The sequence below is a fragment of the Heteronotia binoei genome, chromosome 10, assembly GCF_032191835.1.
Source record: "Heteronotia binoei isolate CCM8104 ecotype False Entrance Well chromosome 10, APGP_CSIRO_Hbin_v1, whole genome shotgun sequence".
In the NCBI taxonomy this organism is placed as follows: Eukaryota; Metazoa; Chordata; class Lepidosauria; order Squamata; family Gekkonidae; genus Heteronotia; species Heteronotia binoei.
Genome location: NC_083232.1, coordinates 102,536,374 through 102,560,543, shown reverse-complemented (window position 1 = coordinate 102,560,543; position 24,170 = coordinate 102,536,374). Strand labels below are relative to the sequence as shown.

At 47.2% G+C, this 24,170-nt stretch overlaps 1 protein-coding gene across 2 annotated transcripts in view; it reads left to right on the top strand.

Moving 5' to 3' along the window:
- Positions 1–24,170, top strand: part of EPHA5 (EPH receptor A5) — a 361,969-nt gene that overhangs the window by 302,938 nt on the left and 34,861 nt on the right. For both annotated transcript variants that reach the window (XM_060247843.1, XM_060247844.1), the window contains exons 9-11: positions 3,454–3,521; positions 4,805–4,930; positions 10,528–10,713. In XM_060247843.1, coding sequence (XP_060103826.1) covers positions 3,454–3,521; positions 4,805–4,930; positions 10,528–10,713 — 380 coding nt within the window. The remainder of the gene's footprint in view (positions 1–3,453; positions 3,522–4,804; positions 4,931–10,527; positions 10,714–24,170) is intronic.

Below are 24,170 nucleotides of genomic sequence, written 5' to 3'. Positions count from 1 at the left end.
TTTAAAGCCCTATATGGCTGAGGTCCTGTCTACCTTAGGGACCGTCTCTCCCCACATATTCCCCAGAGGGTACTGAGATCTGGATCACAAAATCTATTAGAAATCCCCAGACCGAGGGAGGCGAGACTGAAGGCTACCGGAGAATCTCTATTGCGGCCCCCCGCTGGTGGAACCAACTCCCTGATGATGATAGAGCCTTGTGGGACCTTGCCCAATTCCGCAGGGCTTGTAAAACAACACTTTTTCGTCTGGCCTTCAACTAAAGTATAAAGCTGTTTAACATCATGGTATGGAACTTAGCACCAAAATTGTTTACAAATTGTTCAATATTTAAAGTGCAATTGTTAATTTTAATTGATCTTACTGTAATTGTTTTTAGTGTTTTATGGTTTTATTGTGGATATTTAATGTTGTTAGCCGCCCTGAGCCTGCTTCGGCGGGGAGGGCGGGATAGAAATGCGAAAATAAATAAATAAATAAATATAGACATGTCTTTTTTAAAATGGTAGAAACTTCAATAGGTATGGAATCAGCAGATAGATTGTTAACTGGTACAGACTGCCAGGGGCAGACGTAGGGCACACAGCGCCCCAGGCAAGCCTGTTGCCCACTGTCCTGCTCCCTTCCACCCTCCTGAGGGCATGCACGGAGAAGGAGGGCATGGCCGGGGAGGGTGCCCAGGCAGCTCCCAGCCTCTCTTCTGCGGTGCTCACCACAGAGAAGTTGCTGGCTGGCTGGCTTTGCTTCAGCTCCCTTACGGTACTAGAAGGGAGGCAGAGCAAAGCCAGCAGGCCAGTGTGCACGCTTTGTGGCGCTTAAATAGAGTGCTGCAGAACAGAGACCGGGAGCCACGCAGGTTCAGTCCCCACCCTACTTTGCTGTGTGTGCCCCCAGGGGGGCAGAAGGGTGTGGGTGGCAGTGGGGCAGCCGAAGCATTTGCCATGGGCACCAGGAGAGGGGGAGGGCCCAATTTGGTGCCCCCCAGTCCAGCATCCTAGGCAAATGCCTAATTTGCCTAGTGGCAGGGCTGCCTCTTCTGTGAAGTGTGGCCCCAACTTTCAGTGATTGTCACTGGCTTCCAGTTTAGTCAAAGAGCTGCCATTCATCCTGAATGCTGTCAGCAACCTGGGGCTTATGGATGCAAAGGACGTCCCCAACACACCTGCCTTTCAGTTAAGAGCCTCATCTTTGACCCTTCTGTGTGTGCAGAAGTGACATCAGTTATTATCGTTGTGCTCTCTAGGCACGCTCTCCTGATGCTCTCTTTGCTAACGTTTAGCTGTCAGGCAAAGTCCATCCTACTCTTACTCGCTTTTAACAGTATTTGAGGTCCTTCTATCCATACACACATACACACACAAACTTGAGGGGGATATAGAGGATGGTGTGGAATTGTTTCCTGTGGCCCCAGAAGACAAGACCAGAACCAGCGGGCTGAAATTAAATCAGAAGAATTTTCAGCTAAACGTTAGGAAGAACTGCCATTAGAGCGGTCCCTCATCCTCAGTGAAAGAGGCTTCCTCCTCGGGTGGTGGGGGGCTCTCCTTCCTTGGAGGTTTCAGACAGAGGCTGGGTGGCCACCTGGCAGCAATGAAGATCCTGTGAATTAGCCAGATCATGAGGAGGAGGGCGTCAAGCATCGATATTTCCCAATAATCAGTCTTTTGTTGTTGAATCAAAAGTTGCTTTATTTAAGAAACTCGGAAGCTTTACCAAGGACACAAGCCTTGGAAGTAATGACATACGTAGAGTTACACAGTTGCTATATAGAATAACTTCAAAGGGTACCATACAGATGCAGCTGGAGTCACGGGTTCAAAGGTTACTACATACTATCTCTTTTATTGCTAAGGAATTTAGGCTATTAAAACATCTCCCTTTCTCACACTTCTCTCAGCTCAGATAAGATTGACTGTGTGAAACTGGGGGAGAGGCGACATGAATGTGGTCCCAGCCAGGCTGTAGCATAAACATCCTTGGGCCAGGTGGATTTATTACTTGCCCAAAGGTTGTAAAGGAGGGGGGAGCAGTAGAGGATTGTTGAAGGAACCATGAAGTTACAGAAATACGCCTGCTTGACAGAGGGCAGGAAGGGCTGCATCAGAGCTTCGTTCTTGTGGCCCCTCCTTACACACCGAGGGACATGTCAATCACTACTTTGGGGTCAGGCAGCAGTTTGGCCAAGAATCCTGGAGGATCTTTTTCTTTTTTTGGCTATCTCCTGGGCATGAAGCGGGGTTCACTGGGTGTGTGGGGGGGAGCTGGCTTGGCTTGAAGAGGTGATTTAAAGAGAGGAATGTCTTTCCCAAGTTGGCCAATGGGACAGTGGGGGCTTCGAGAGCCAAATAATATGCCTAGCATCCAAACTGAACCAGTGTGGCCACCCCTGCCCCAGAGCCTTCAAGGAAGAGCTGTTCCGAGGTGGCTTGCCATTGACTGCCTCTGCAGAGCGACCCTAGATTTCCCTGGTGGTCTCTCCCCTCCAGCAGTCCAACAGCTGAGGCCAACCTTGCTTAGCTCCTGAGGTCTGGGCAGCCTGGGCCGTCCAGGTCAGGGCATAGAAAAGTAATCTGTAGCCCTGTATAGAACTGAGGCCAGATGGTTAAGCCAGACATTGACCAGGACCATCCAAGTGGGCCACCATCTCCTACAGCTCCACCTTTCCACTTTCCCCAGAGTATTTGAGAAGGGGCAGCAAGGCCCAGCTCTTCCTGTTGAAGGGGGTCCCTTAAAGGTGCCCCCCCCAAGTCTCCAGGATCCGTGTAGTTGTGCTGCTGGAAGGAATCTCTATGGCAGCGGCCCCCAACCTTTTTGGCACCAGGGACCAGTTTTGTGGAAGACCATTTTTCCACAGACCGGGGGAGGGAGGGCAATGGTTTCGGAATGATACAATTGTGCACTTTATTTTGGTGTGGTGGTAAAGTGTGCAGACTTTTATCTGGGGGAACGAGGCTTGATTCTCCACTCCTCCCCTTGCAGCTGCTGGAATGGCCTTGGGTCAGCCATAGCACTTGCAGAGCTGTCCTTGAAAGGGCAGCTTCTGGAGAGAGCTCTCTCAGCTCCACCCACCTCACAGGGTGTCTGTTGTGGGGGAGGAAGATAAAAGAGATTGTGAGCTTCTCTGAGATTTGGAGTGGAGGGCAAGATATAAATCCAATGTCGTCGTCTTATTATTACTACTACATTGTAATATATAATGAAATAATTATAAAACTCACAGCCCAGTTGCTAACAGACCACGGACCAGGGGTTGGGGACCCCTGCTCTATGGAGCCATTCTCTTTTCCTGGACTGAGAAGAGATCCAGGCAGAGGTATCATTTCTTGCTGTAGATGAGGTTGGGATGAAAGGGTGGAGACGGATGCCCCCTCTGGGGTCAGAGAGCAAACAGGGCCCTGAAGTGTCTGTGGTAAGAGATTTCTTACTTGTACCTTAATTCTTGTTCTGTCCTAGGCGATGTGGCTATAGCAAAGCTAAGCAAGACCCGGATGAGGAAAAGATGCATTTTCATAATGGACACAGTGAGTAACGCTCCGGCAATATGCTTGTGAGATTCAGTCCTAAAGCTGCCTGTTATGATGTTCGTTATGCAAAATAATATATGGTGTGTGTGTGGGAGGGGAGTGGGGAGTCTAGGGGGGCAAGGACCTTCTGCTTGCTGCCGGCTGTGCCTCTTGCCTAGCCAGACAGAGTGTGTGGGGGGGGAGGGAGGGAGAAATGGGAGCCAGTTTGCATCTGGCTGATGGCAAAGCCACATTGCCAGAGACCCCTCAACCCCCTGCCAGTGGCCTGCCAGTTTCCAGCCTTGAGGTCAGCCTTTGCAGAGGAGAGGAAATCCCCTCCCCTCCCACTTCTGGCATTTGCTGCCGGTTCTCTCAGACTCGCTTTTTCCCTCCTGCCCAACGGAGTCTCCTTTTCCCTGCCTTCTGGCTCCCCGCCTTCCCCTCTCACTCACCCACCATCATGGCCACCTAGGGTTGCCAACTGAGTCAGGAAATTCCTAGCTGCTTGGGGGTGGGGTTTTGGGAGGAGGTCGCGCTCAGCAGGTTCACTACCAAACAGTACATCCTCCAAAGCAGCCATTTTCTCCAGGGGATCTGATCACAATATTCTAGAGATCAATTATAATTCTGGTAGATCTCTAGGCCCCTACCTGGAGATTGGCAACCCTATGGCCACCACTGATTTTCCTGACTCAGCATGCCTTGAGCCCTTCTAAGCGGGGAGGGGCAAGCCCCCTCCCTGCCCACATCCCTGAAACAGTCTGGGAGATACTTGCAATCCGCCTGGAACTGCTGCTGACCCACAAAACACAAAGCGATGGTTTCTGCTGGACTGCGGCGAGGGAAGAACGGAGCCCTCTCCCTGATACCACTCCCAATGATCCAAACGTGCTGGAAGGAGGCATCACAGTCCAATATAGAATCACTTGGTCAAAATGTGTTTTTCTTGGCATTCTTAGCAGGCTGCCAGTAATGCAGACTTTAGAACTCACTCCTTTGACCTGTTTTTCGTGGGACTGGTTAACAGTGTTAGTGTTATGTTATGGAGCACATTTTCTGCCAGAACTTCAGCCCTTATGCCTGAGTGTGCGCGTATGCACGCAAGTGTGTGTGTGTGTGTCTTAAATAACTGAGTTAATGAACAAGTATTTGGTGTGGGAGGAGAAGTCATGCTTGTACATTCATGTTCATAATGAACAAAATAAATTTCCCACTATACCTCTCTTCCAGTGCGCTCAAGGGCTCGTTCTGTCATCTTTATCCATCACTACTTACACCTAGAACTTTAATTGTATTCACAGTTAAGTTGCCTGGAGTCAGGACGTACATCGACCCACATACTTATGAGGACCCCAGTCAAGCTGTCCATGAATTTGCCAAGGAAATAGAAGCATCGTGTATATCAATTGAAAGAGTGATTGGAGCTGGTAACTTCATACATCCATCTTTTCCCCCTGTGTCTTTTGTGCTGTGGTGATGGTGGTTTCTTCACGAACGTTCAGACGCAAAGAAATGTCCAGTTATTGCAGTTCTTACATTTTAAAAGATGGAGATGGGGGAGGCAGATTGCGTGGGCAGTGGGGTTATGGTCCAGTTTGGCATTCGTCCTCCATGGGACCAAGCAGGTGACTAACTTCACTTCACTATTGAGGTATGGAGTTACAGCCCGGTTTGCCAACTGCCTGGAGGAAAAAAGGTCCTGTTCCACTAACAGAAGTGTCACGTGGAGAAAGTAGCAGCTGAAGCTTTTCGTGGCATGGAGTTAAATAGCATCAGCTGATAATTTGCATCCCACAAAGCCTCTCTTAAAGAGACCCCTGTTGGCAGCCCTGGCCATTGCACACAGTCTCTGGGAAGCTGTGTCCTCCATAGTCTCAGCAGTAGTGTGTGTGGAAAAGGATCTAGGGGCCTTAGTGGACCATACACTGAATATGAGTCAGCATATTCTTAAGTCAGTGGTTGCTGACTTAAGACAGAGACCCAGCTTTTGGAAAATCGTGATAAGTGATGTCGGGCCAGGGGATTCCAGTGCTCCTGGGGAGGGGAAAGTACAGCGGTGGGAACAGGCAGAATGTGAACGGAAGGAGTACGAGACACAAGAGGGCTCGCCCCCCTTCCAGCCTGTGTCCCATCCCAAGGATGGCAAGCGGGACGGCCAAGTGGAGACACTCGCCTCCGTCCCTGGTGATGTGCAACGCCAGGTCCATAAATAATAAAACCTCAGTCCTGCAAGAATTTTTCATCAGGCAGGACATGGACCTGGCTTGCGTGACGGAGACCTGGGTGCGGGAGGGGGAGACAGTTGCTCTCTCCCAAGTAGCCCCGCCTGGGTTCTCCGTCCTTCACCAGGCCCGGACTAGCGGGCGGGGGGGAGGGGTGGCCTTTTTCATGCGGGAGGATTGCTCCTTCAGGACGCTTCCGCCGCCAGAGATCAAGGGCGTGGAGTGTGTGGGCCTGGAGTGGGACGTTGGGGAGAGTTTGGCAATCTGGCTGGTGTACCGTCCGCCTAACGCACCAGCCAGTGCCCTGCCGTCCCTGATGGAGGCTGTAACAGGCTGGGCATTGGAGCATCCCCGACTTATAGTCCTGGGTGACTTCAATGTCCATGCCGAGGACGCAGCTTCCACTCATGCGACGGACCTAGTGCTTTCCATGGCAGCACTGGGACTTTCCCAATATGTAACAGCGCCCACACACCAGGCTGGGCACACACTAGACCTGATCTTCGCGGCGGGAGTAACAATGGGTCAGATATCTGCTGAGGCAGTGCCATGGTCTGACCACCAGGTCCTGAAGGCCCGTGTGGACATACCACCTCTGTCCCGTTTAGGCGGTGAGCAGATTTGGGCTCGCCCGCGTAGTCAGATGGACCCATTGCGGCTTCAGATGGCTATGCGGGACCCTTGGCCTACCGGCGACTCGTTGGATGGGCTGGTGGAGACCTGGAACAACCGGTTCTCCGAGGCCATCGACGAAATCGCTCCCAGACGTCCTCTTCATCCTCGATCACGATCCGCCCCGTGGTATACCCCGGAGATGCGATCGATGAAACGACGATTAAGACGACTAGAGAGACAATGGCGTCGCGCTCGTGACGAAGCTACGAGAACATCATATAGGTCATTTATGAGGGCCTATGAGATGGCTATTCGGACTGCAAAGAAGGAATACTTTGCATCCAGAATCGCATCTGCGACCTCGCGCCCAGCACAATTGTTTAGTATAATTCGGTCATTAACAGAACTGCCGCAGGGCAAACAAAATAGTAGAGAATTGGAAATAGGCTGTGAGGCTTTTGCGAGCTATTTCGCAGATAAGGTCTCGTCACTCCGACACGACCTACCCGCCATAATTAATACAGTAGATGAACTTGGGGCACCGAGCACGTCTTCTGGTTCAATTCTGGATTCTTTCAGTCCACTCAGTCTGGAGGAAGTCGACAGGACCCTTGCAGCTGTACGCCCTACGACCTGTAGGTTAGATCCGTGCCCGTCTTGGCTTATAAAGGCCAGCCAAACGTGGCTACGTGAACCACTACAGGATATCATCAATAGGTCCCTGATTGAAGGGATCTTTCCCACACCTCTTAAAGAGGCAGTGGTCCGTCCCCTCTTAAAAAAACCATCAGCAGACCCGGCCACATTGGCGAACTATCGGCCGGTGTCAAACCTTCCCTTCCTGGGTAAGGTCATAGAGCGGGCGGTGGCGACTCAGCTGCAGGGATTCCTGGAGGACACTTCCGCACTGGATCCATTCCAGTCCGGCTTTCGGCCAGGCCACGGGACGGAGACAGTTCTGGTCGCCCTCATGGATGATCTTATGCGACATCTGGATCAGGGCGGTTCTGCAGTGCTGTTGTTACTAGATCTGTCAGCCGCTTTTGACACGGTTGACCATCAGCTACTGACTGACCGCCTTACCGATGTGGGGATACAGGGATCTGCCTTGCAGTGGCTGACTTCCTTTCTCCAAGATCGGGGACAAAGGGTGGTGATAGGGGAGGAAGCATCCCAGAGGCACCCCCTTAGTTGCGGGGTGCCGCAGGGAGCGGTCCTATCCCCGATGTTATTTAATATCTATATGCGCCCCCTTGCCCAGATAGTCAGGAGGTATGGATTGGGTTGCCATCAATATGCGGATGACACCCAGCTCTACCTAATGATGGGTGGCCAGTCTGACTGTACCCCGGAAAATCTAGACCTGGCACTACAAGCCGTGGCCTTCTGGCTCAAACTGAGTCGGCTGAAATTGAATCCGACGAAGACGGAGGTTCTCTACCTGGGTCGGGGCGGTCCGGGGAGAGAGATCCAGCTGCCGGCCCTTGACGGGGTGCCACTAATACTGGTCCCCAAGGTCAAGAGCTTAGGCGTGCTCCTTGAGTCCTCCCTTACAATGGAGGCTCAGGTGGCAGCCACTGTTAGATCTGCCTTTTTCCATCTTCGGCAAGCACGGCAGCTGGCCCCTTACCTGGACCGCAGCGACCTAGCGACGGTAATCCATGCTACGGTCACCTCAAGAATAGATCACTGTAATGCTCTCTACATGGGGCTACCCCTGACGCTAACCCGGAGACTACAACTAGTGCAGAACGCTGCGGCACGGCTGTTAATGGGGCTACCACGACGGGAGCACATTCGGCCAGTGCTGAGAGAGCTGCACTGGTTGCCTGTTGTGTTCCGAGTTCGCTTCAAGGTGTTGGTATTAACCTTTAAAGCCCTTTATGGTCAGGGACCTGCCTATCTACGGGACCGCCTTTCCCCATATATCCCCCAGAGAGCACTGCGATCAGGGACAAAAAATCTGCTGTCCGCCCCTGGCCCAAAAGAAGCCAGGTTATCCGCAACAAGATCTAGGGCCTTCTCGGTGGCAGCACCAGAACTCTGGAACACCCTCCCAGAAGCTATAAGGGCCCTGCGGGATTTGTCGGCGTTCCGCAGGGCCTGTAAGACCGAACTGTTCAGGCAGGCTTTTCTGGTTGACTGAAAATGGGCTGCCACCGGACATCCTACAGAAGCTGGTGGTCATAGTCAGAACCTAATACCGCCAGACTAGACTGAGATATCGTAATCGTTTTTAACCTGATAAATGTATTATGGTTTTATATGTTTTATGAAATTGATTGTTTTTATGATATTGTAAGCCGCCCTGAGTCCGCTTGCGGAGAGGGCGGGATATAAATATAAAGTAATAAATAAATAAATAAATAAATAAATAAGCAATGTGATATATCAGCTAAAAAAGCCAATGTGATTTTGAGCTGTATCAATAGAAGTATAGTGTCCAGATCATGCAAAGTGATGGTATCACTTCACTCTGCTCTAGTTAGACCTCACCTAGAGGCCGGTGTTCAGTTCTGAGCACCACAATTTAAGAAGAATATAGACAAGCTGGAACCTGTCCATAGGAGGGCAATGAAGATGGTGAGGGGTCTGGAGACCAGGTCATATGAGGAAAGGCTGAATAGGCTGGGTATGTTTAGCTTGGAGTGGAGACAACTGAGAGGTGATATGATCACCATCTTCAAATACTTGAGGGGGTGTCATATAGAGAGTGGTGTGGAGTTCTTTTCTATGGCCCCAGGAGGTCAGACCAGAACCAACATGTTGAAATTCAATCTGAAGAACTTCCTGCCAGTTAGGCTGGATACAGAAGGGCAGCTTCAGGCTCACCATTGGTGTCCCAAACTGTCCCACCCCAAACTGGAGCAGGCAAATCCCAATCAGATGCTCCTGCACAATGCACCCATATATTGCACAGGGGTCGCTTGGGCACGTTCACACAGTTGTTGCTCGTCTCCCCCTTAGTGCAGTCTGGGTTTCTTTTCTTCCCTTACATTTTTAGTGGTCATGTGCTCATGCACTCTGGGCAGGGTTTTTTAAAAAAAGAATACTGGGGAGCACCTAGAGCAGATTGGCGGGTTCACACCACCAATCTGCCTTGCTTGCATGCTCCCACGGTCAGATGTCTGGAAAGATGGATGGAGTGTGGCAGAAGAGTTTGCTACCACTTCCCAAGACATCGGATGATAGGGTGAGTGAATGAGGGGGTGGGGCGGGCAGCAGCTGTGCCTGTCTGACCTGGCTTCCTTCATCCATCTGGGGGCCGTCCCTTTGTCGGCTCAAATTGACCATCTGAATTCAGCCTTAGAGTGGTTCTTCAGTGGAACAGGCTTCCTCGGGAGGTGGTGGTGGGCTCTCCTTCCTTGGAGGTTTTCAAATAGAGGCTAGATGGCCATCTGACAGCAATGAAGTTCCTGTGAACTTAGTCAGATCATGAGGGTAGGAAGGGTTGCATCAGTGCTTAGTTCTCGTGGCCCTTCCTTACACACCCAGGGAAATGCTTTTCGCCACTCTGGGGTCAAGAATCAATTTTCTCTAGGCCAATTTTGTCTGGGATCTTGGAAGGGTGGGGGGTTTTGCCATCTTCTGGGCATGAAGCAGGGGTCACTGGGGGTGTTGGTGGGGAGGTACTTGTGGATTTCCTGCCTTGTGCAGGGGGTTGAACTAGATGACCCTGAAGGTCCCTTCCAACTCTAGGATTCTAGGATTCATTCTTTGTTCTCTTATGGAAATATAGAAACTGCTCGTGCAACTTTAAAAACTAACTTTAAGAACCACTCAGTCATGGCTACGAACAGCATGTCTCCCAACTGTTTATTCCAGTAGAGAAGCCATGTTTGTCTGTTGTGGCAAAAGAAAACAGAAGTCCAGTGGCACTTCAAAAACTAGCAGCATTTGCCATAAAGGCTCATACCCTCTTCTAATCCAATGGCTATGATCTTGGATCATTTTTCTGTCTCTTGCTTGAATGTTGGGGGGGGGGGGGGGGGGGTTCCTATTCTCAGAGTATCCCACATCTGTAAAGATTTAAACTACTGCTCTGAACTGAGCATGTATTTGGACTGGTGATCATACCTGCCCTTTGAAGACACAAGAGCTCATTAATGTCTTTCTCATTTAACTGTAGATTGCAACCAGACCATAAAACAAGATGTTAACTCTGGTGTTCATTTCCATTATTGCAGGTGAATTTGGTGAGGTGTGCAGCGGGCGATTGAAGGTGCCTGGGAAGCGAGAGTTGCCAGTGGCCATTAAAACCTTGAAAGCTGGCTACACGGAGAAACAACGGCGAGATTTTCTGGGAGAAGCCAGTATCATGGGGCAATTTGATCACCCCAATATAATTCACTTGGAAGGCGTTGTCACAAAGAGTATGTACTTGCTGCTGCTGCTACTGAAGGCTTTAATCAGAAATGCTTTGAGACCTGAAATCAGAACTTCTAGCTGCTATCTTAGTGAGATCAAATAGGTTCTTGTTGGGGATCTTCTGGTACCATGGGGATGAAGTCATTTGCATTGCCCTCTCAAGCATGCTCTATGGTTTTATCAGTGCGAGAAACTTGAATATCAAAGTGAAAAGTTTGGTTTCATGGGCCAGGACTGGAAGAGATTCACAGATTCCTTCCTTACTTTCACATTCCGATAGGAGGTGATGCTGTGACATAAATCTTTCCAGGTGACATTTAGGCAAGGGTGGGGAGTGTTTCCTTTCTCAAAGAGTAGCTCCTCTCCCACTTTTTAAAAAGTAAGCTGGACACTTGACATTTAGGGATGGGATGCTCAGTCACTATTCAGTGCTCAGCCTGCTCATTAATTCCAGTCATCTGAATCAAAAGTTCATAAGTTTATGAATAGTCCAAACACATTCAGCTTTGTAAAAAATGAGACTATACAAATATGCTTTGCCACCTCACCTTTTTTTAAAAAAATGATTAAAAGCAAAAAAAAAATTGTATTTTTTGAGACGAAATTTCCTACTTGGTTGCTCATTGATAGCTGGCCAATATCACACAGATTATTTTCCTTTCAAATACATTTTATTACAGTTTTACCATAATATACAGAGTACGTATCTACTGTTCAATATGATTACAACAGAAATATAAAGTACAATATTAGCTAGTACAAATTATTGTAAAGTTGAAACCTTCATAAAGAAATTTACCTATAGCTTGTATAGAACTTAATAGTGATTAATCAAGATATTCCATGCTAGTAAACAATATAAGTAGCAATAAAAAAAAACTGTACCATAATGAAAGATCATTAATTATATTAGGGATGGTTTCTTGTAAAATTAGATATTCTGTAATAGGAAACCAGAGAGCCAAGAAACTAGAAGAGAGAGGACATTCAAGTTGGTTAATATTGTCAGAGAGTTTGGCCATTATGTAAGTAGTCCATAATTTTTATGCCAGAAGTTTAAATTTATCTGATTTCCATCTTGTAGCCACTGCTGTTCTAGTTGCTGAGAGAAGAAAAGAGACAATTTCTTTTTTATGAGGCAGACAATCTGGACGAATCCCCTCATTTAAAAATAATTGGGTTGAGGGGTGAGGAAAGCAACAGTTAGGTTGATTGTTTTGTAAATTACTTCTAAAAAATTCTCCCAAAAACCACATAGATAAGGACAAAAGGCCCAACAATGGAGAAAGTCACTCACACAAAATATTTTTTCAACCCTCTGAAATACAAGAAGAGACAGATGTCTTACAGATATCTAAGCTATTGACTGTTGCGAGCAAAAATTCTGCTTTGTGAGCCAAAAAAAAAATATCTATGAGCATTAAAGTTGTGAATGAGCTTTTTTTTCCAATTTCACTTTACAAAGAAAAAAGGGAAAGGGAGGGAGACAGGGAAAGTAATATTAAGAAAGGGAAAGAAAACAATACCTGGGGAGAGAGGAATGGAAGAAAGAAGGCAGGGATGGAAAGAAGGCAAATAGATAGGGAGGGAGGGAGGGCAGGCAGGCGGGAAGCCACCCCCGACCTCCACCAGAATCCAGTTGCGTTTTTTTTCCCAAGGTTATGTAAACAATGCAGCACATGCTTGTGCTTTTCTTTGATCCTACTTAGAAGAGATTGGATTTATACCCCACCATTCACTCAGAGTGGCTTACAATCTCCTTCCCTTCCTCTTCCTAACAGACAGCCTGTGAGGTAGGTGGGGCTGAGAGAGCTCTTAAGAAAACAGCTCTGCAAGAACTGTGACTGGCCCAAGGTCACCCAGCAACTACATGTGGGGGGGGGGAATCAAACCCAGTTCTCCAGATTAGAATCTGCTGCTGTTAAATACTACATCCAACTGGCTCTCCCCCATCAAACCTTCCCTCCCCCAAAGTCACTCCTTCCTCACTTTGTAAAGGGACGCAAGGAATGGGCTACAACAAAGAAGGGTGGCAAACAGGACTTCCGGTTTGGATTTCATGGAGAATTAATGAACTTTCCAGTGGGGGAGCTCACCAGACCCTCTATTCTGGACAGAGAAGGTGTTTTAATACCTACTGTCTACATCATCTAGGCAAGATGATGGCCAAGATATGCTTAAAGTTCTGAGGAGAGGTGCTTTGGATAACGAGAAATCCCAGGGGGGGTTTCTTTTTGGCTTTGAAGAGTCTCCGAAGAAGGACCGCTTCCAACGTCTATAGAGGGTATCTGGAGTCATTAAATCGACATAAATTCAACGTGTGCCAAACTTCTTAAGAGCTAATTAATCGTGGATGAGAAACAGACCAGTGTGTTTGATGTCGGGACTTCAAAGGTAAAGATATTTTTATCTGTTGCTCCGGGACTAAATTGGGAAATATTTGGAAGGCAAACGAAGGTCTGGACACATAAATAACTTGTAATAATAAAGAAGGAGGAGGAGGGGGAAATCTTGGACTGAGTTAAACAGATATAAGGCTTAAAAAAGGCAAAAGCTGATATTGTTTGAAATTTTTGTGGGGTAAAAGAAGAGGGCAAAAAGGCTGATAAAAAAGAACAGATGGATGTCATGGAAGCTAGATTGTCTAAACTGATTAAAGATTCTATATGTGATTGCAAGAAGGAATTAAAAAAAGATATAGAAGTTCTCAGTAAAGAGTTGAAAGCAGTATCCAAAAAAATCCAAGAGGTGGAAGAGAGAGTGAAAGACCATGATGAAAGAATTAATACAGTAGATTCCACTATTAAAAAATTGCAGGACAAAGCAGTACTGCAGGACTGCAAATCATTGGAAAATCAGATACGTTTGAGAGGTGTGCCTGAAAAGGATGGTGATTTAAGGAAATACATAATAAGGATTATTGCTGAATATGTTGGAGATGATCCTGAGGAGACTAATTACTTTAATGACTATATTTACAGGGTCAATTCAGAATAAGGAAAAATAAACTACCAAGAGATATGGTAGTGAGATGAGAAGAGACTTGGTGGGAAGGATTCTAAGTAAACAGTATGAAGGCAAGCCAATTGTGGAAGGCAGTGATGTTAGAATTATAAAAGAATTACCAAGGAAAGTCTTAAGTGACAGAAGATTATATAAAAAAACTGACTGAGCAATTGAGAGAGAGTCAAATGAGATATAGATGGATTCTCCCAGAAGGATTGGTTTTTGAATAGAAGGGGAAGAGGATTACCATTACAAGCACTCAGGAGATGGAGAAGTTTTTGGTGGAGAATAAAGAATTTGGAGGTTCAGATTAAAATAGAAAACCATGGTGGATTACAAATTATTATCTTGGAATGTAAATGGACTTAATTCACCACAAAAAAGAAAGGCAACTTTTCATTGGATTGGGAAGCAAAAATATAACATAATTTGTCTACAAGAAGTACATATTAAACGATTGGATTACAAATATTTGTGGAATAAGCAATTTGGTATGGATTTTTTTTCATTGGCTAAGGAGAAAAAAAGAGGCGTGGTTTTTTATGTAAAACAGGAATTGGAACCAAAATTGATTTTTAAGGACAATGATAGTAAATATATTGCAGTGCAAGTGATGATGAACCACAAGAAGACTTTGTTATTGGGACTGTATGCTCCTAATGGAGCAAAAGATTCTTTTTTTAAGGACATTATGCAGCAACTTGATCAAGAGACATATGAGCAAATCATGTTAATGGGAGACTTTAATGGTACAGTGTCAGAACTTAAGAACTTCAAACGGATCCCATACTTGGTTACAAAGTTAGGATTTTATTGAAGAGAACTAAGCACTGGAAGAGGCAAGATAACAGTGATGGCGAGAGCCAGCACCAGCACAATTTTATACACGTAAAACAAACATCTCACAAAGCCACAATTCACACCGTTACAGGCACATCTGTCTTCTCACCATCACTATCAGTAGAGAGGATGCCTCCCTACTTCGAAGGCCATGCTGCTCGGCTTCAAAGGGTCCCAGTGTGAGAATGTGCAGAGACATAACATAACTCATTCTACAACCCCAAATATTTTGGATACCAGTGGGGCAAGGTTAATTACTATTCAAGCATTTTGGGTCAAGCAAGGGTTACAACATGGAGTCAGTTTGGTTCAGTAACAAAGCAGTTCTAAGTCATAGTAAAAGTACATTGCAGCATTGGTCACATTATAGGGAACCAGCAGTAAAGATACAAGTTCTGACATACTGCCCCCCCTAAGCGCCCCCTCCCGCGGGGCCCGCCTTGGGCTTGTGCGGGTACAGTAGGTGAAACTTTTTCAGCAGTTGCGGAGCGGCTACATTCTGAGATTCGACCCACTCGTCACAGCTCGGGGGGAAGTGTTTCCACCTGATCAAATAATACAGTTTCCCCCGTTTGACTCTGGAGTCCAGGATCTCCTGGACCTCATGGTGACTCTGACCCCTCACTGTCGTCGGAGGGGGCGGTGGGGCCCTGGGATGGAAGGACGTAGCACCAGGGTCTTTCCGAAGCAAGCTGCAATGAAAAACAGGATGGATCTTACTTAGAGATTTGGGCAGTTCGAGTTCCACGGTCACTTTGTTTATTACCCTTTTTATTTTGAATGGGCCCAGGAACTTCAGTGCGAGTTTGCGACAGGGCTGGGGAAGGGGAAGGTTTTTTGTGGACAGAAAAACTGTATCCCCCACCTTCAAGTCCCACTCTTGGGAGTGCTTTTTGTCAAACTGCTTTTTGTAGGCCTTTTTCGCTTCCTCCAGGTTTTCCTGAATACCCTTCCAGCCTTCACGGAGGCCCTCCCACCATTGCTGACAGGAAGTGGGTTCGGCCGGGCTGGCGGGGAGGGCGAGAGTGGGAAACGGTTTGCCCTCGTAACCATTGATAATTTGAAAAGGGGAGGTTTTGGTTGAGCTATGGAGGCTGTTGTTGTAGCCATATTCTGCAAAAGGGAGGAGGTCCACCCAGTTGGACTGTTGGAAGTTAATGAAGCAGCGGAGGTACTGTTCCAGAAGACCATTAACCCTCTCTGTCTGTCCGTCCGACTGGGGGTGGTAGGCAGAGCTTAGCCCCTGCTCGATGCCAGCCAGTTTGCAGAACTCCCGCCAGAAGTTGGCAACGAACTGCGTCCCGCGGTCACTAATGACCTTGTCCGGGAATGAGTGTAGGCGTACAATGTGGGTGAAAAAGAGCTGGGCGAGTTTTTTGGCCGTGGGTAGTTTTTTGCATGGGATGAAATGGGCTTGCTTAGAAAATGTGTCGACTACGACCAGGATGACTGTTTTGCCTTGTGAGGGTGGGAGTTCGACAATGAAATCCATGGAGACTACCGACCACGGTCTGGTGGCTGTAGGGAGTGGAACCAGGTGGCCTGGGGGTTTACCCCCCCTTCTTTTTGCCATGAGGCAGGTGGGGCATGAAAGAACAAATTCAGAGACATCTTTCTTAATTTTCGGCCACCAGAACTGGCGGGTGAGTAAGTTGAGGGTTTTGACATAGCCAAAGTGGCCGGCCAGGCGACTTGAGTGACAGCGCTCCAAGACCTCTTTTCTGAGGGGGTCGGGTACATAGATTTTTTCATTGTGCAGCCAGAGCCCGTTTTCGGCTTTAACCAAGTTGGGTGGGCGGTCGGTCTCCTGGTTGTATTCTGAGAGGAATCGAGGCAGCAGATCTGAATCCGGAGGGCTGGTCTGCCTGCCTGAGCGGGTAGTGACCCCCCCCCGAGATGGCTGAGGGGGAAATTAATGAGTCCACTACCTCCTCCCGGAGACTGTCGTGTTGTGGCATGCGAGAGAGGGCGTCTGCTAAAAAGTTCTTTGAGCCTGGGATGTGTTTCAGCACAAAGTCAAATTTAGCAAAGAAACCTGCCCACCGGATTTGTTTTGCAGTCATTTTGCGGCGCCCGGTGAGGGCTTCAAGGTTTTTATGATCGGTCCAGATTTCAAAGGGCACTCTCGCTCCTTCGAGCCAGGAGCGCCAAGTTTTCAGGGCAAACATGACTGCAAACGCCTCCTTGTCCCAGACTGACCAATTTCTTTGTTCGTTGGAAAATTTCCTTGAGATATAGGCACATGGACGGAGCACCCCATTTTCCCCCCTCTGCATTAGTATGGCTCCCACTGCGGCGTCGGAGGCGTCGCATTGGACCACGAAGGGTTTCCGCTCGTCAGGATGAGCCAACACGGGTTCGGAGGTGAAGAGGCGTTTTAGTTCACTGAAAGCTTTTTGGCATTCAGGCGTCCACGTTAGGCGTGCGCCCGGCTTTTTCGCCTCTTCACCCTTCCCTTTGGTTTTGAGAAGTTCCGTGAGGGGGAGCATGACGGTGGCAGACCCCTTAATGAAATCGCGGTAAAAGTTAGCGAACCCGATAAAACTTTGTAACTGTTTGCGGGTTCGAGGGGGTTCCCAGTCTAGTACCGCTTGGACCTTTGCGGGGTCCATGGCCAATCCCTCCCCCGACACCCGGAAACCCAAATAGTCCAATTCGGTCTTGTGGAACTCGCATTTTGACAATTTAGCGTACAGTTTGTGTTTGCAAAGGGTGCGTAACACTTTTCGGACCAGGGGTACATGAGACTTTAGATCTTGTGAATAGATAATGATGTCATCAAGGTACACCACCACCCCCTTAAACAGGAATTCCCGTAGCACTTCATTGATAAAGTTCATGAAAACACCAGGGGCTCCCTGCAGTCCGAAGGGCATGACTAGGTACTCAAATTGTCCCAGGGGGGTGTTGAATGCTGTCTTCCACTCGTCCCCCTCTTTGATGCGGACGCGGAAGTACGCGTCTCGGAGATCAAGCTTTGTAAATACTTTGCCCTTTGCTACGGTGTTCAACAAATCCTTTATCAACGGGATCGGGTAGGCGTTGGACATGGAAATCCCGTTTATAGCACGAAAATCTGTGCAGAGCCTAAGAGACCCGTCCTTTTTCTTTCGGAAGAGGACGGGGGCGGCATGGGGGGCAGTGGCCGGCCGTATGAAGCCGCGCTTAAGGTTCTTGTCCAAAAACTTTCGGAATTCAGCTTTTTCCGCCCAACCCATGGAGTACAGTTTCGCCTTGGGAAGCTGTTGCCCTGGGATCAGCTCGATGGCACAGTCCGTAGGGCGGTGGGGCGGTAGCTCGTCCGCTTCCTTCTCGCTAAACGCTAATCTTAGATCCTGGTATTCCTTGGGGATTGAGGCGACTTCCTCGAGAGTGAGGCAAGCCCGCATGTTTTGGGGGGGAGCGTGCGGTCCCCATTCGGGGCGCCAGTGGTGATGCTCACACCTCCAATCCGGGAACCGGACGATTTGTTCCTCCCACCTTATGTCTGGTTGGTGGCGGGCGAGCCAAGACGAGCCCATCACCACGTCGAAAGAGCAAGAAGGGGCAATTACGAAAGTTTCAATCCCCCAATGCTCCTCGGTTCCCACCGGGACTGCCTGAGTCTCTAACGCACATGGTTCCCCCCTCATGGGCCCCCCGTCCATCTGCTGGAACTGCATCGGCTGTGGTAGGGGGGAGGTGGCTAATCCCAACGCCTCAACTAGGCGGGGGGTGATCAGTTCCCTGTTACACCCGGAGTCGATCAGCGCTCGGGCGTGCATGAATCTCTTTAGGGTAGGGTTGAGGAGGGTAACAGCCATAAATAGTAAACCCCCTGTTGCTCTCAACGTGAGGAGTGCCGGCTGTTGCTGGACCTGCTTTGCGGCACTCATTAAAGCAGGTCGCTGTCGTTTCCCGCCGACTCGGTGTCGTCCGATTCTTCGGTCGATTCTTCCACTGTAGCCAAGTCGGTGGTAAAATCCTCGTCAGTCGCCAAGGAAGTGGCGACGGAGCCCCGGCTGGGCTCCTTCGAGCAGCCGCTCTTTTTCTTCTTCGGCCCTGGGGTAGTTGTCTTCGCCGTGGGTGGGGTGGCACCCACTTTTACTGGGCAGTTGGCAGCGAGATGATTCGGGTCTCCGCATTTGAAGCACTTGCGAGCGGGAGACGGGGTGGAGGCCGCCGGTGCCTTTCTCCCTTCGGATTTAGTCGGCGTGAGCTTCGCCGCCTTCTTCGCCAGCTGCTGCCGTCGCATCCCCACATGTTGAAGGTTGGTCTCCACCTCTCCGGCCAGCTGGATCCATCCGACCAACGTGTCGGGTCTCCCTTGACTGTAGCAGCGGTCGAGGATTGACGGGTTCAAACCATTGATGAACGCGGTATATTTCATGACCTCGTTCCATCCCCTCGCCGCCGCGCAGTACCCCAGGAACTCGGTGGCATACTCGCGGGTGGAGCGGTTGCCTTGCTCTATGCGCTGAAGGGCGGCGACGGCCTTCTCCTCCTGCAGGGGATCGCCATACTGGCGGAGCATCGCGTGCAGGAACCCCGCCACCGTAGCTAGCTCGGGTTTTCTTCCCATAAAAAGCCCGACGTACCACTTGCGGGCCGCGCCTCTCAGTCGGGATGCGATGTGGTACACTCGGCTGGCTTCGGTCGGGTAATCCGCACCCCAGTGGGTGAAGAACGTGTCGCACTGTATGGTAAAATACTCCACGTCCTCCGGATTCCCATCGAAAGTAATCTTCAATTCTCTTCCTCGACCCTCGGCCCCCCCTGGGGCTCGCGGCGCCCCCGGCGGCGGCGCGGGGCCCGGTAGAGCCGGCAGGATCGGGGCGGGGGGCGCTGGGGCCCCTGGGGCGGGCAGGGCCGGCAGCGCCGGGGCAGCCGGGGCCAGCGGGGCTGGTGGTGCCGGGACGCCCGGAGCCGGCGGGGCCGGGGCGGCCGGAGCTTGCGGCGCTGGGGCCGGCGGAGCCGGCGGGGCCGGGGCGGCCGGAGCTTGCGGAGCTGGGGCCGGCGGAGCCGGCGGGGCTACGGGCAGTTGCCCCAGCGGTAGCCCTCCAATCGGGACTCCCAGGACCGCAGTTTGCAAGGTGCGGAGCTGGTCGTAGATCGCGCCCAGGTTCTGCTGCAACTCCTCGGCCATCGTCACGCGGGATCGATGCACGTCGTCGTGTATCTCCCGAACCCAGTCGAATAAGTCGTTGCGGAGGGTCCGGATCTGGTCGTCTCCCCCTCGGGGCTCCGGGCCCTCCTCTTGGCCGCCGTCTCCGTCTCCGGCTCCCCCTTCGCCCAGCATGCTTCGGTACCGCTGCTCCGCGGCGTCGATTGCTGCCGTGGACTTCCGTGGGCTCCAGGTTCGCGGGGCTGGGAACGCGGCGTCGACCAAGAAAGGCGCCGGGACCTTAATTTTGCGCCGGACCCCCGTCACATTTGGGTCGAGCGGCGGGTCCTCTGTTGGGGTGGTGGGCTCTCCGTCGTCTGGCACTTTTGCCGCCATCGGGCCAAGCCTCCAGTACAGATAAGCCACTAACAATGGGATCACTGTTATAATGTCAGAACTTAAGAACTTCAAACGGATCCCATACTTGGTTACAAAGTTAGGATTTTATTGAAGAGAACTAAGCACTGGAAGAGGCAAGATAACAGTGATGGCGAGAGCCAGCACCAGCACAATTTTATACACGTAAAACAAACATCTCACAAAGCCACAATTCACACCGTTACAGGCACATCTGTCTTCTCACCATCACTATCAGTAGAGAGGATGCCTCCCTACTTCGAAGGCCATGCTGCTCGGCTTCAAAGGGTCCCAGTGTGAGAATGTGCAGAGACATAACATAACTCATTCTACAACCCCAAATATTTTGGATACTAGTGGGGCAAGGTTAATTACTATTCAAGCATTTTGGGTCAAGCAAGGGTTACAACATGGAGTCAGTTTGGTTCAGTAACAAAGCAGTTCTAAGTCATAGTAAAAGTACATTGCAGCATTGGTCACATTATAGGGAACCAGCAGTAAAGATACAAGTTCTGACATACAGTTAAAAATATTTTGGACAGATCTGAGAAGAAGCATAATGAAGGTAAACTACCAGTCTTTTTTTGAATTAGCCAAGTAAGAAAATTTTGTAGACATTTGGAGGGAGAAAAATCCTACAGTTGGAGACTATACCTTCTTCTCAGCTCGACATAACTCTTTCTCAAGGATTGATATGTTATGGAATACAAAAAAATTGGTACTTACAACAAAAAAATAGAGATTCTTCCGAAAATAAGAGCAGATCATAATCCAATAATGTGGTCTGCGAAACCTACCAAAAAGACTTTAAGATGGCAAATAAATGAAGATTTACTGCAGAAAGATGGGGTAGTAGAATCTCTGCAAAAAGACAGAAAAGCTAAAGAGAAACAAATGACAGACATACAGAAGGAGATTAAGAAGAAGGAGAGAAAGCTTATAAAGAGACCAGGGAAAAAGAAGATTTTAAAAGAAATTGAAATTCTGCAGGACCAACTAAGACACTTGTTAAATAAAGAAGTAGAATGGAACTTAAAAAGGCTTCAACAAAAATCTTTTGAGAGTTCAAATAAAGCTGGAAAATACTTGGCCTGGCAAATGAAAAGAAAAAGGGAAAATAAAATTCTTAATAAAATTAGTTTGGGCAACAAAGAAATTGTTGACCAGGAAGGAATCAAAAGAGAGTTTTATAAGTATTATGCAAATTTATATAAAAGTCATGTGGGGGGAAAAGAGAAAATAGATGCCTATTTACAGGAAATTAATGTTAAACCCCTAACGGGCAATATGAAAAAGATCTTAAACGACCCAATTGGTAAGGAAGAAATTGAAGCGGCAATTAACTCAGTGAAGCCAGGGAAGGCCCTGGGTCCTGATGGTTTTACGGCAAGATATTATAAAGTTCTTAAAGAAACTCTACTTCCAAAACTTCAGAAATTGATGAACATTATAAGAATAGATGGGAAGATAGCTAATACTTGGAAGGAAGCAGTAATTGATACCAAAAGAAGACAGAGATGTGACTAATGTAAAAAACTATAGACCAATTTCATTGCTAAATAATGACTACAAAATATATGCTAGAATTTTAGTAGAACGCCTGAAGCAGCATTTGAATAGTTTTGTTAAAGAGGAACAAGCAGGGTTTCTCCCCAGAAGGCAATTAAGAGAAATTATCAGAACTGTAATAAATAGAATATTATGAAAAACATTCTGAAAAAGATGTAGCTTTGCTTTTCACTGATGCAGAGAAAGCTTTTGACAATGTTCATTGGGACTTTATGTTTGCAGTAATGGAGAAATTGGGATTGGGTGAAGATTTTGTTAGAATGGTAAAGGTAATATATACTGACCAACAAGCAAGACTTTGTATAAATGCAGATTTGACAGAGAAAATAGCAATTTGTAAAGGAACAAGACAAGGGTACCCTCTATTCCCTTTGATATTTATAATGACGCTGGAAATACTGCTTATGCAAGTTCAAGAAGATAAGGAGATAGAGGGTTTGAAATTAAAAGGCTTTTCTTACAAATACAGAGCATTTGCAGATGATGTAATGTTTATAAATGAAAACCCAACTCAAATTACATCATTGCTGCTCCAAAAAATAAAAGAATATGGTGAACTGGAAGGCTTTTATGTAAATAAAGAAAAAACAAAAATTTTGTGTAAAAATATGTCAAAATCTAAGCAGATGGAATTACAAAATTTAACAAACTGTGACGTGGCCTCTAAAGTAAAGTATTTAGGAGTAGAAATTACAACAAAGAATATTGACTTATTTAAAAACAACTATGAAAAGCTTTGGCGGAAAATTGAGGTGGACTTACAAAAATGGAATAAGTTGAATTTGTCTATCCTGGGTAGAATATCGGCAATAAAAATGAATGTATTAACAAGAACAATGTTCTTGTTTCAAACTATACCAATAGTGAAAAAAGATAAACAATTTCATAAATGGCGGAGGAAACTTTTGGAATTTATATGGGCTGGCAAGAAACCAAGAATTAAGATGAAGATCCTGACAGACCCTAAAGAAAGGGGAGGCTTCCAAGTACCGGATTTAAGACTATATCATGATGCAGTATGTTTGGTATGGATTAAGGATTGGATAGTGTTATTAAACAGAAAATTATTAACATTAGAAGGCCATGGAAAGGTTTTTGGTTGGCATGCATATTTGTGCTATGGGAAAATAGCACGGTGGCTCAGTGGTAGGGCATCTGCTTGGTAAGCAGAAGGTCCCAGGTTCAATCCCTGGCATCTCCAAAAAAGGGTCCAGGCAAATAGGTGTGAAAAGCCTCAGCTTGAGACCCTGGAGAGCCGCTGCCAGTCTGAGTAGACAATACTGACTTTGATGGACCAAGGGTCTGATTCAGTATAAGGCAGCTTCATATGTCCAAAAGTAAAATGGATGGTTTTTTCTCACATCATTATGGAAGAAGTAGTTTGCTTAAAACTTGGTTGAAATACCAAAAATATGGAAATGAGAGGAAACCGCTGTAGATTGTGCCAACAGAAGTAATAAAGTTATATTCCGATATTGAGGAAGAGAAATGGCTACCATATAAACAATTGTTAAAAATACAAGGAGGCAAAGGAGAATTAAAATCAGTGGAAGAATTGGATTATAAATTTAATTGGTTTCAATGGTTACAAATTAAAAGTCTGCTGAAGCAGGATATTAGGAATGAAGGAATAAGACAAGAACAAACAGAAATAGAGAAAATGCTGTTTGGTGAGGACGTAAAATTGATCTCTGGAGTATATAAACTGTTACTGAAATGGTCTACAGAGGTAGAAGTGGTAAAATCTCAAATGATAAAGTGGGCAATTAATATAAACAAGGAAATTCAGATGGAACAATGGGAATATTTGTGGAAGAACTCTATGAAAATATCGACATGTAATAACATAAAAGAAAGTTGTTACAAAATGTTTTATAGATGGTATATGACACCAAAAAAACTGTCAAAAACAAATAATCAGATTTCTGATCGATGTTGGAAATGTAAAAAACATGAAAGGTCCTTCTACCATATGTGGTGGACTTGTGAAAGGGCTGTACAATATTGGCAAATGATCCAGCAAGAAATGTCAAAGATTTTGGGATACAAAGTGAAGAAGGCACCAGAAATCTTTTTGTTGGGATTACAAATAGAAAATTTTCCAAAGCAAGACAGAACATTACTTTGGTACATGCTTTCAGCTGTATGGACATTGTATGCACAGTTGTGGAAGCAAAATAAAATTCCAGAAAAATGGAATTGGGTTATGAAAACTATGCACTGGAGTGAAATGGACAAATTAACAAGAACACTAAAGGAACTTGATATGGAAAAAATTAATAATGAATGGCAAAAGTTTCAGAACTATGTGGAAGAACATTGGAGAGTGAAAGGACACTTGGTGATATTTGATAATGGGTAACTTGTTTATTAGCTATTTTTAATTTACTGAGACAAGAATGATAGTTAAAATGAGAATATGAGAAAATATTTTGTTCTTTCTTAAAAGATTATAAGAAGATAGATAATATGACTTAATTTAGTAATATATTGGATCATTAATCGAATGAGGTAATAACCATAAAGAAGTATAAGTTCCTTTTTTCT